The sequence below is a fragment of the Scyliorhinus torazame genome, chromosome 5 (genome assembly GCF_047496885.1).
Source record: "Scyliorhinus torazame isolate Kashiwa2021f chromosome 5, sScyTor2.1, whole genome shotgun sequence".
In the NCBI taxonomy this organism is placed as follows: domain Eukaryota; kingdom Metazoa; phylum Chordata; class Chondrichthyes; order Carcharhiniformes; family Scyliorhinidae; genus Scyliorhinus; species Scyliorhinus torazame.
In genome coordinates, this window is record NC_092711.1 from 139836259 (window position 1) to 139848827 (window position 12569).

The 12569-nt window shown below is 46.8% G+C and overlaps 1 protein-coding gene across 1 annotated transcript in view; it reads left to right on the forward strand.

Moving 5' to 3' along the window:
- Positions 1-12569, forward strand: part of LOC140417940 (uncharacterized) — a 111860-nt gene that overhangs the window by 64520 nt on the left and 34771 nt on the right. The window contains exons 3-4 of the mRNA XM_072501373.1: positions 3898-4713; positions 5049-5063. Of these exons, the coding sequence (XP_072357474.1) occupies positions 3898-4713; positions 5049-5063 (831 nt within the window). The remainder of the gene's footprint in view (positions 1-3897; positions 4714-5048; positions 5064-12569) is intronic.

Genomic DNA, 12569 nt, shown 5'->3' on the forward strand with positions numbered 1-12569 from the left:
TTTAGACCCACCCGTGAAGACCTGCATCCACCACCACCCACCCGTCGGCAATGGCACCACTCGGTTCTGCCATGAATAACGCTCGGATAATAGAAGCCGACGGATAATAAGCACCCGGCACATCTACCATAACTGAGATAAGATAATACAAGTCCCTGAAATTGGTCCTTCTCTGACTGGCGAACTGTAACTAGTGGAGTGTCGCAGTGTTCAGTCCTCGGACCTCAACTGTTTACAACCTATATTAGTGATCTGCAAGCAGGGACAGAGTGTAACATAGCAGAATTTGGGAATGATACTAAAATAGGTGGGAAAGCAGGCAGCGAAGAGGAGATAAAGAGTTTACAGACTGATATAGATAGGCGAGCAGATTGGGCCAAAATTTGGCAGATGGAGTTTAATGTGGATAAGTGTTTGGCTGAAAAAGTAGAATGGCAAATTATTATCTAAATGAAAAGCAGATTTAAAATGCGCCTGGGCAGAGGGCTCTGGGTGGCTTTGTTTATGAATCGCAGAAGGTCGGTGTGCAGGTACAGCCTGTAATTAAAAAGGCAAATGGAATTTGAAATGAAAATGAAATGAAAATCGCTTATTGTCACAAGTAGGCTTCAAATGAAGTTACTGTGAAAAGCCCCTAGTCGCCACATTCCTGCGCCCGTTCGGGGAGGCTGGTACGGGAATTGAACCCGCGCTGCTGGCCTGCCTTGGTCTGCTTCAAGCAGCTATTTAGCCCTGTGCTAAACCAGCCCCTGTATTTCAGCGTTTATTGCAAAAGGACTGGAGTTTAAAAGTAGAGAAGTGTTGTTGCAATTGTACAGGGTGTTGGTAAGACCACATCTGGAGTATTGTGTCCAGTTTTGGCCTCCTTATTTGAGGAAGGATGTGATGGCATTGAAGGCAATTCAGAGGAGATTCACCTTATTGATTCTGGGGATGTAGGGGTTGATGTATGAGGAGAGATTGAACAGTTTGGGCTTATACTCCCTGGAGTTTAGAAGGATGAGCAGTGATCTGATCCAGGTATATAAAATACCAACAGGGATTGATAAAGTAAAAAAAGACCAAATGTTCCCCCTTGTGGGGCAATCTAGAACGAGAGGTCACAGATATAGGTTGAGAGGCAGTAGATTTGGAACTGAGATGAGGAGGAACTACTTCTCGCAGAGAATGGTGAATTTGTGGAACTCGCTGCCCCAAAGTGCAGTGGAATCTGAATCATTAAATGGTTTCAAGAAGGAGATAGATATATTTCTGATTTTAAAAAACAGGTTAAAGGGATCTGGGGAACAGGTAGGGAAGTGGATTCGAGACCAGGAAGAGATCGGCCATGATCTGATTGACTGGCGGAGCAGGCTCGAGGGGCTGAATTGCCCACTTCTGCTTTAATTTCTATGTTCCTATGTAATGCTCGAAGAGAAGAAGATGTCATTTTTAAAAAAAAAAATTTATTCTCCTTTTTTACATTTTCTCCCAAGTTTGCACCCACCAACAATAAACAATAATCAGTTACAAATATTTCAATCCCCATATCAATAACAACGATCCCATCCTCCCACCAAACCCCAAACATTAGCCTGCGTGTTCACACAAACAAATGACAAAAAGGAATCCGGAATCGCCCATAGTCACCATTAACACACACCGCGCCCCTCCCCCCAACCGTCCCAAACCACCCCCCCCCCCCCCCAACTAATGTTCGTTGTTACCCAGTTCTTGAAAGTGCATAATGAATAACGCCCATGAATTGTCGAACCCCTCCTTTCTTCCCCTCAGTTCAAACTTAACCTCCTCAAGAGTCAAGTATTCCAACAGGTCCCCCCCCCCCCGCCCCCCACGCCAGGGCACAGGGTGGAGAGGCTGCTCTCCATCCCAGCAGGATCCGCCTTCGGGCGATCAACGAGGCGAAGGCTACAACATCTGCCTCCGCGCCTGTTTCCAACCCCGGCTGGTCCGACACCCGAATGTGGCCTCCCGAGGGCCCGGGTCCAGTTTCACGTGCACCACTTTAGAGATTACCCTAAAAACCTCCTTACAGTAATCCTCCAGCTTTGGACAGGACCAAAACATATGAACGTGATTAGCGGGGCCCGCCCGCAACGTTCACACACATCTTCTGCCCCCTCAAAGAGCTGGCTCCTCCTCGCCCTCGTGAGGTGCGCTCTATATACCACCTTCAGCTGTATCAGCCCCAACCTCGCGCACGAGGTGGAGGCATTCACTCTCCGGAGCACCTCACACCAGAACCCCTCCTCCATACCCTCTCCCAACTCTTCCTCCCACTTTGCTTTGATCCCTTCCTGTGGTGCCTTCTCCTCTTCCAAAGTAAACTGCCGACATTATCGTCTTCTCCAGTCGAAGATGTAATTCAATCGGCGTTCACAGAATAACAACTCCCTTCAACAGGATTAAAGATAACAAATTCAGACAACACCAAGATTAGGAAAGAGTCCGGATTAGAGCCTAAGTTAGTCTAAGCTGCAAACCATCCCTCCAAATCCTTGTCCTTCATGGATTTAACGAAGGCCAAGGCAGTAGTGGGATTATCAACAGACTTGACGGAGTTGTCGGATACAATTTTTAGGGTCTCAGGATAAAGCGACAGAATTCACTCCCGCAGCCTTGAGTTCCCTTCAAACTTCATCGAAGCCTCGATGCTTCGTTTGTGTGGCTGCCGAAAAGTCCTGGAAGAAGGAAATCCTCACTCCCTCATGGAGCCGGGTCCCACCTCACCTTACCCGTCTCCAGGACCTTCTGCCGATCTTTCACTTTGTGGAAGTGAATGATTACAGGCCTGGGATGAAAACTATCCCTTGGTCTCAAAGACAGGATCCGATGCCCTTTCTAATTTGAATCGCCCAGGCTTCACGTCCAGCTTGGGAAAACGTGGCAGCCGGTCCTTGAAGAACCTAACGGGAGCCTTCCCTCTGTCATGAAGTTTTAAAAAACAATTTAGTGTACCCAATTATTTTTTTCCCAATTAAGGGGCAATTTAGCGTGGCCAATCCATCTACCCGGCACATCGTTGGGTTGTGGGGGCGAAACCCACGCAGACACGGTGAGAATGTGCAAACTCCACATGGACAGTGACCCCCGCGGGGCCGGGATTCAAACCTGGGACCTCAGTGCTGAAGGTAGCAGTGCTAACCGCTGCACCACCGTGCTGCCCTCCCATGAAGTGTTTTCAAGACAGAGATTGATAGGTTTCTCGATATTGAAGATATCGAGGGATAGTGTGGGAAAATGGTGCTGAGGTAGATCGGCCACCGATCTCAGTGAATGGTTGAGCAGACTCGATGGGCCGAATGGCCGACTGCAGCTCCTATTTGTTATGGTCTCTGTGTCCAGGACAGGAAGCAGTGAGCATGGAGCTATCAATCAGCCTGAATCAGCACCTTCAGGAGAATTGGGAGGGTGGATATTAGATACAGCAGAGTGAGAATGGAGGGAGAGTGGGATGGAGATTTACAGCTTTTGGGGAATGAGAGAGGAAAGAATGTTCCAGAGAAACTAGAATTGTCTGTTCTGGATTTCTATCCTGTACTGACAGTGATGTCTTTTGTGAATTGTTTTTTCAGGATATTAGAAGAGGAGGAATTACAGACAGAAATATCAAACATCACATCTCAGTCTGACTGAGTCTCTCAATTAATTGGAACTGAATATCATCGGCCTTTGAATCTAGAAGGAGAAATATTTGCCCGATCTGTCGGCTTCAAAACATTAAACATCAGTGTGACTGGAAAAGCACCGAGACACACACACCCGAGTGAGAGTGTTCCAGAGCACTGACTGTGGAAAGAGCTTTACCCAGTTACACAGCCTGAAAAAACATCCGCCATTCACAGCGGGGAGAGACTGTACACGGGTTGTGTCTGTGGACGAGGCTTCAACTGATTGTCCAACCTGGAGAGACTCGAGGAGACCCAAAACATGGAGAAACCGTGGAAATGTGGGGACTGTGGGAAGAGATTCAGAGTCCCGTCGAAACTGGAGATTCATCGACGCATTCACACTGGGGAGAAGCCATTCTCCTGCTCTCAATGTGAGAAGGGATTCACTGAATTATCCAGCCTGCAGTCACACCAGCGAGCTCACACTGGGGAGAGGCCGTTCACCTGTTCTCGGTGTGGGAAGGGATTCACTCGGTTATTCAGCCTGCGGACACACCAGCGAGTTCACACTGGGGAGAGACCATTCACCTGCTCTCAGTGTGGGAAGGGATTTGCTGAGTTATCCAGTTTGCGGACACATCAGCGAGTTCACACTGGAGAGAGACCGTTCACCTGCTCTGAGTGTGGGAAGGGATTCACTCAGTTATCCAGCCTGCGGACACACCAGCGCATTCATACTGGGGAGAAGCCATTCACCTGCTCTCAGTGTGAGAAGGGATTCATTAGGTTATCCAACCTGCAGAGTCACCAGCGAGTTCATACCGGAGAGAGGCCATTCACCTGCCCTCAGTGTGGGAAGGGATTCACTGAGTTATCTGGCATGCGGACACACCAGCGAATTCACACCGGAGAGAGGCCATTCACCTGCCCTCAGTGTGGGAAGGGATTCACTCAGTTATCTAGCATGCAGACACATCAACGAATTCACACTGGGGAGAAGCCATTCACCTGTTCTCAGTGTGAGAAGGGATTCACTCAGTTATCCCACCTGTGCAGGCACCATCGAGTTCACACCGGGGAGAAGCCATTCACCTGCTCTGAGTAGGGGAAAGGATTCAGTGATCCGTCCCCACCTCGGAGACAGCGGCTGCATTTTGTTCAGTCTGACAGTTTGTCAATGAGGATGGTCTTGAAGGTCTCTCTTCTGGACTGGCCGATCTCACAATGTTGCTTCCAGTGGGTTGATCTTTGAACCTAGGTGCGATTACCTGGTTCCAAGTTTCACAAGAACCACAGAGTGAAAGGGTGTTTGGACATTGGAAGATATTTATTTCCCATTTCTGTTTGGAACCCCCCAAATCATGCCATGTTGCCATGAAGATGGGCTATGGTGGTTACATGGTTCTTTTGTTTAATTTTTCTGGGTGTTTCTCACAGAAGGAAACTGTCAAGGTATGAGGAGCAAGTAGTATGTGGTAGATTTGGAACTTAAATAAAAGGTATGATGAAAGACGGGCAATCGCTAGCATTTAAGGAATTATTACGTATTGACGTTGAACAATGATTTTCAAACTTTTTTGCTCGGGACCCATTTTTATCAACCGACCATCCTTCCCGACGCATGCCAGCAGCTATTTTACGACCGCGCTGGCCGACCTTCGCGAGCCACAACGGCCGGCTGCCAGGACCCACCATTTCCGCTTACCTCTAACATGACAGGTGAACCTGCATGGTCCTCACTTGCTTTGTCACTCAATGTTACATTTCTGCTGAGGACATCAGCTGATGATAGAAGCTCTCACTGCATCCGTTGAAAAAAATCAAGAGGTTTGACCTCAAACTCGCCATGCTTAATCTTCAAATGTCTTTGAAGTTTTGAGGGTTTAAAACTTTTATTTGCCAGTACTTCCCCGCATCTAACACACATGAACTTAGCGTCCTGATTTGCAGTGACACAATTAATAAACCCACACCTCAAGTAATCATCTTCATGCTGCTCTGTTCCTGATTTGCAGTATCTTCTTCATGGGCTGTTCACCACAGGCCCTGGAGCTCACACCAGCACTGCTGGCAGCTATAAAATGGAGGAATCTCTTGCGTGCCCAGAGCACGTGACGTCAGTGTATGTGGCGCGTGGCCTGCTCTCTGCCGCCGCTTCTGGAGAGCAGACAACATTGTTTTTTGAGAAGAATCTGCTCCTGTGTCAGCGGGAGGTGGTCTGTCTCGCTGGGCTCCAGGCCTGAGCACTGTTAAGGGGTCACGCACGAGTGGGAAGGCCGGCATTCGGAAAGCCGGGCGTGGTCGTTGGGTGGTACTTCCCGCGTACTGGAACGTCACGACTGATGGCTCTGCGACCTTCCCGACACCTGCCCGTGACCCGCCTATGGGTTGCGACCCTGAGTTTGAAAATGACTGCATTAGCCTGACGTATCTAGGAGGGAAAATGCTGCAATCTATTATATAAAAAAAGGTAAAGTCTCTATAGTCCCAGATGATCATTTCCTTCTATTCCTTTCTCCCTCGTGTATGTCTCTAGCTTCCCCTTCAATGTATTCATGCTGTTCACCTCAACCACTCGCTGTGGTAGCGAGTTCCACATTCTCACCACTCGCTGGGTAAAGAGGTTTCTCATCAAATCCCTATTGGATTATTGAATCTCTGAAAATGGATTGAAAATGCATGCAGCATTTGTAACAAAATGGATGAATTATCAGCACGGAAAGGGAATTTCTTTTTTCTCCGTTTTAAAAAGATTTGGAGTGCCCAATTATTTTTTTTCCAATTAAGGGGCGATTTAGCGTGGCCAATCCACCTACCCTGCTCATCTTTGGGTTGTGGGGGGTGAAACCCACGCAGACGGGGGGAGAAAATGCAAACTCCACACGGACCACACAAACCCAGGGCCGGGATTCGAACCCGGGTCCTCAGCGCCACCGTCCCAGTGCTAGCCACTACGCCACATGCCGCCCCGCGGATAGAGACAAATGTGTGCCCTGATAGACATTACGGAGACTTGGTTGAAAGGTGACCAAGGCTGGGATCTAAATGTTGACGGATATTTGGCATATCGGAATGGTAGGAAGCTAGGAAAATGTGTTGGGATCTCTCCTGTTGACTGAGAATTACATTAGTTCAGCATTGAGACCACCTTAGCCTGAAAGATGAGGATGTGGAATCAAGATGTGGGTTGAGATAAAAAGAAGATACACGGTCTCTTATGTGAGTGGTTAATGGGCCTCCTAACAGTGATTACACTAGGTAGAGTGTACAGGAAGTGATAAGTAAGGCTTGTAATTAATGTACGACAATAATCATGGGTGAATTTAATCGAATGTAGATGGGGAGATAGCCTGGAATATGGGTTCATGAAGTTTTGGGGGGAAGATTTCTTAGAGCTGTTCCTCCTAGAGCCAACCAGGGAGCAGTCTATAAGACCATAAGACATCGGAGCAGAATTAGGCCATTCGGCCCATTGAGTCTGCTCCACCATTCAATCATGGCTGATATGTTTCACATCCCCATTTTCCTGCCTTCTCCCCATAACCCCGATACCCTTATTAATCAAGGAGAGCTCAATGTGCAGTGAGACATCAATAAACACATTGTGATGGAGCATCAAGCTAACAGTGATCATAATATTGTACGTCCATGTTTAGTAATTGCAATAGTTTTGGTTGAGTTATGTTCAGTTATCTCAGAGTCAAAGTGTATGATAGATCTGTACTTTGGTTAATATATCTTGTGTGTCACCGCACTTTATATACTACTCGACAGATTATGAAACTGAGCTTCATGCGTGAAGTAAATTATCTTTTATTCAGTTAGTTTTGCAGACGTCTCTTATCAAAGGTCAGTTTTCTTGCAGATACAGAGTTTTTTAAAGTTTGTTTTGTCCAAGCAAATACAGAGTCCTGAGTTGAATTCAATACAAATTACAGCTCTTGATATTTCTTCTAATTGAACACACGGTACAGAAAAGTTGAAGGTAAACAAAATGGCTGCTCAAAGCGATAGTGCAGAAAAATAGCTTCAGAAGTTAAGACAGATGATTCCGGAATGAATTGTTCAAACCGGCAGTACTTTTTTAAGATTATTGCTATCACTAATGTCTTTCCCCTTTCTGTCTGTGATTGGGTTAAAGTAATTACACAGTTAATTCAATTCGATTAAAATATCTGTCCATTAAATTTTAACATGAGGTAATTGAAATACGTCTTTCTTGTGAACCTCATCCGTTGTCATGAAAACAGTTTCTGGGAACACTGCCCAGAAACTTTAAATTAGCCAAATGTGGCCTTGGCCTGTTTGGCTTCATTATCTTCATGTTTCTCAGGGAATTCAGCATTTTTACTGTCCTGTTTGAAATGCGGGTATTTTAACAAACCATTTCAAGAAGCTATTTTAAATCTTGGGCCATTTCTTCCTTTACACTTGTTATGTACTAAAAAGGTAGATTTATACTAAATAGGTAGATTCTATCAGTGCATGAATCAATTCACGCAATACGGTATTGCACTATGTGGGTCTTTGTCTTCAGGTGCACTCCTCCTTGACAAGTGACTTGTGCCATATTGTCTTAGGCCAAAGTAGGGTTACGTTTTGTGGTTTTACCACAGCACTAATGCTGAATGAGAATCTCCGTTACATTTTTGCAGGATTAGGGGATTCATGCGATGTTTCCTGTAGTTTAATTGCGCCTGTGCTGGAGAAATGTTACGTCTTAAATTGCATTCACTTAACTTAAAAGTGGAATAGTCACTTTCCTTCAAAGTATACACAGATTTTCTGCATTGGTGTGGGTTTTATTATCAGTTCCTGTAATGGTGTTGTAGTTATGTAGTTTTTGTGACTTTTATTTCTTATGAACATGTAATTTATTAATAGAAAATGGTATTTTGTAATATGTATCTTGCTACTTGAACTTTAGTACGGATTTATTTTCTATGTCAGTAGTAATTGCTGTTTAAGTTTGTGTATCTCTTTCCTTTTAGCTATTTGTAGTTAAGCAACTTGCTTCAGGCATCAGCAGCCACGAAGAAGTTGCACATAACACCTGAGATGTATCAGCTCAGCATGGCGACACGGTGGCTCAGTGGTTAGCACTGCTGCCTCACAGCGCCAGGGACCCGGGTTCAATTCCGGCCTTGAGTGACTGTGCAAATCTCCCCATGTCTGCGAGGGTTTCTTCAGGGGTGCTCCGATTTCCTTCCACAGTCCAATGTCGTGCAGGTTAGGCGATTGGCCAGGCGAAATTGCACTTTAGCGTCCAAAGATGTGTAGGTTAGGTGGGGTTATGGGGATAGGGAGTGGGAGTGGGCCACGGTCAAGTGCTCCTTCAGAGGGTCGGTGCAGACTCGATGGGCCAAATGGCCTCCTTCTGCACTGTAGGAATTCTATGGTTTTATCCTATCAATTAGGACTGTGAGCCTGACGAACATCAATCATGAGGAAGTGACACCACACATCCTCTTATTAAAAGTACGCAGCACAGAAATTACCTTGTGTTGCTTTGTTATCTGAGTGTAAAAGCTAAAAACTTAATAAAACAGCAGGACACAGCAATAAAGAAAAGGATGTTACCATAAATGACAGAGGAGTTAATGGGAAGTGACATCAGCAAGGTGACCAAGTTAATGGGAAGTGACATCAGCAAGGTGACCAACATCCTTCAGAGACCAATCAGACATTGATTGTGCCCCATTTAACCAATCAGGGACTGATCATGGGCTTTGTGCGCCAATCAGAACCACAGGATACTACCAGCCATGCGTAGAGGTAGATGCTGGAAAGAGTTAATGAGCGACAATTCTCTGGAGCTCGGTGCACAACGCAACATGAAGTAAGAGGATAGACTTCAGTCAACAGAACAAGAGACAGCTCCACAGTCACCTGGAAGCTGAGAGCTGGTGATCCAGAGTGAACGGACTGATCCACTGCCTTTGTTAATTGTGATTTTGTACTTATTACAATTAACTTAATAAATTCTATGACAACATTCTTGTACCCGGAATGGTCTGTAACTAGTCAGGAGCTGCAGGTAACTTTCACAACACGGATGTGTAATTGATTTGAATATTACAATTGAGATTGGAGCCAAACCCGGATCTTACAATAGGATCGAATTTCACATTCTGTTTGGGTATCCTGCACTAACAGTGATGGCTTTTGTAAAGTCCTTTTACAGGATATTAGAAGGGGAGGAGTTACAGACAGAAATTTCACACCAAACATCAGGTCAAGATCTGACAGAGTCACTCGATTCATGGGAGCTGAATATCATCGACCTTTGAATTTAGAATGAGAAATCTAGGTCTGTTATGCTGAAAGAGAATTTTAAACATCACTCAGTGTACAGACACTGAGCCAGGCTCATGCGAGAGAGAGGCATCACTAAAAACAATGGGCATTTTCTCCGGTCTCCGATGCCGAAATTGCGTTCGGCAATCGGCCGGAGAATCCCTGTTAGCGGCAAAAGCAGTGGTGGCGCCACTTTTGCGATGCTCCTCCCCCTCCAAAAACGGCGTACTTGCAGAGTACGCCGCAAACTGTCGGGACGGCCTGAGGACATCACCTGAGGCCTTCCCCCGATGGGCCGAGTTCCCGACGGCGTGGAACACTTATCCTATTTTTTTCCCGAGAACCAACGCGGCGGCTGCAGACTAGGTCCGGCGCTGCAACAGTCAGGTGGGAGCCGTTCTGTGGACAGGAAGGGTTTTGGCGGGAGCTGGGGGCACTGGTCGGGGGGGGGGGGTGGCGAGCCTGGTCAAAGAGGGGCAGTTTTTTGGCAGGCCGGATCCGCGCGCGGCCGCGCCATTGGCAGCACAAGTGGATAGCACTGTGGCTTCACAGCGCCAGGGTCCCAGGTTCGATTCCCCGCTGGGTCACTGTGCGGAGTCTGCACGTCCTCCCCGTGTGTGCGTGGGTTTCCTCCAGGTGCTCCGGTTTCCTCCCATAGTCCAAAGACGTGCAGGTTAGGTGGATTGGCCGTGATAAATTGCCCTTAGTGACCAAAAGGTTAAGATTGGGTTACGGGGATAGGGTGGAAGTGAGGGCTTAAGTGGGTCGGTGCAGATTCGATGGGCCGAATGGCCTCCGTCTGCATTGTATGTATTTCTCTATGTTGCATGGTGCCACAATGGACATGCGTGGCCACGGACCTGCCAATTCTCCGGCCAGATCCGCAGCGAAAGCTGGGGGCTCTATGCTGCGCCCGTTTCTTCGGGCGTAAAATGCCACTGTTCCCACACAGGCGTCAACATTTAGTCTTCAAATCAGAGAATCCGGTCCAATGCATTTTATATTTTGCAGCTCACCCAAAGATGGAAATTTCAGCGCACATTTCTCCATCTTGTATTTTTTAATGTTTTGTTTGCCCGTTAAATATCCTCGACCTCTGGACGTTTCATTACAGAACTCAGCTCGAAGACATCAAAACTTGTATCCGGCCTTGCCTGTGTGCCCCATTCGTCAATTCAACTTTGCAGCAGCTCAGTCCCAGCTTTGGTAACACCTTCATCTTTCTGTGAGGCCCCGGCCCCATTGACTGTGACAGGGTTCATACTGTCTCCCTGAGATTGTTGATGTAAAGTCACGTCAGACCCACACTGCCCGATTTCCAATCCAATTTATTTGAGTCCCCAGCTTCATAGAATTTTACAGCACTGAAAGAGACCATTCGGCCCCTCGTGTCTGCACCGGCTCCCAAAAGAGCTACCCAGCTAGTCCCATTCCCCTGCCCTATCTCCACAGCCCTCCAAATGCATCAACTTCAAATATATATCCAGATCTCTTTTGAAACCTCCTCTGGAATCCACCTCCACCACTCTCCCAGACAGCACTTTCCAAATCCCAACAACTCTCTGAGTAAAGGGTTTCTCCTCATCTCACTTCCAGATCGCTTGCTGACCATCTTGAAATTGTGACCCCCATCACTGACTTAACAAGTGGAATCAGAATATCCTTCTTTGGAGTTTGCACATTCTCCCCGTGTCTGCGTGGGTTTCGCCACCACAACCCAAAGATGTGCAGGGCGGGTGGAGTGGCCACACTAAATTGCCCCTTAATTGGGAAAAAAAGAATTGGGTACTCTAAATTTTTTTTACAATAAATTTAGATTACCCAATTATTTTTTCCAATTGAGGGGCAATTCAGCGTGGCCAATCCGCCTAGCCTGCGCATTTTTGGGTTGTGGGGGCGAAACCCACGCAGACACGGGGAGAATGTGCAAACTCCACACGGACAGTGACCCAGAGCCGGGATCGAACCTGGGACCTCGGCGCTGTGAGGCTGCAGTGCTACCACTAGGCCACCGTGCTGCCCTCTAAATTTATTTTTTTAAATCCTTCATTAACCTGTCAAAATTGATCATAATTCTGAACAGCTGAATAAGGTCAATTCAATCTTCGTTCTAAGGAGAATAAACCCAATTTCTCTAATCTTGGTTTGTATCTCAAATTCTTCATTCCTGGTATCATTCTAGTAGATATCCTCTGCAGGTAAGGTTCCCTATTTATAGACCCAAGGATGCTATAAGCCTTCTTAACTGTTTCAACTTGCCTACCTTCAGAAACTTGGCACAGTGGTTAGCACTGCTGCCTCACAGTGCCAGGGACCCAGGTTCAATTCCAACCTTGGGTGACTGTCCGGGTTTATACGTTATCCACATGTCTGCGTGGATTTCCTCCGGGTGCTCGGGTTTCCTCCCACGGTCCAAAGATTAAGTGGATCGACCATGCTAAATTACCCCTTGGGTGTCCAGGTATGTGCAGGTTAGGTTAAGGAATAGAGTGGAGTGGACAAGAAAGTGGACATGGCTAGTGTGCTCATTCGAAGAGTCGGTGCAGACTCGATGGACCGAATGGCCTCCTTCTGCATTGTAGGGATTCTATGAACCCCGAGGTCCCTTTGTTCTTGTGCTCCCCGCATCGTTGTACCATTGAGCCTGTATTGTCTCCCATG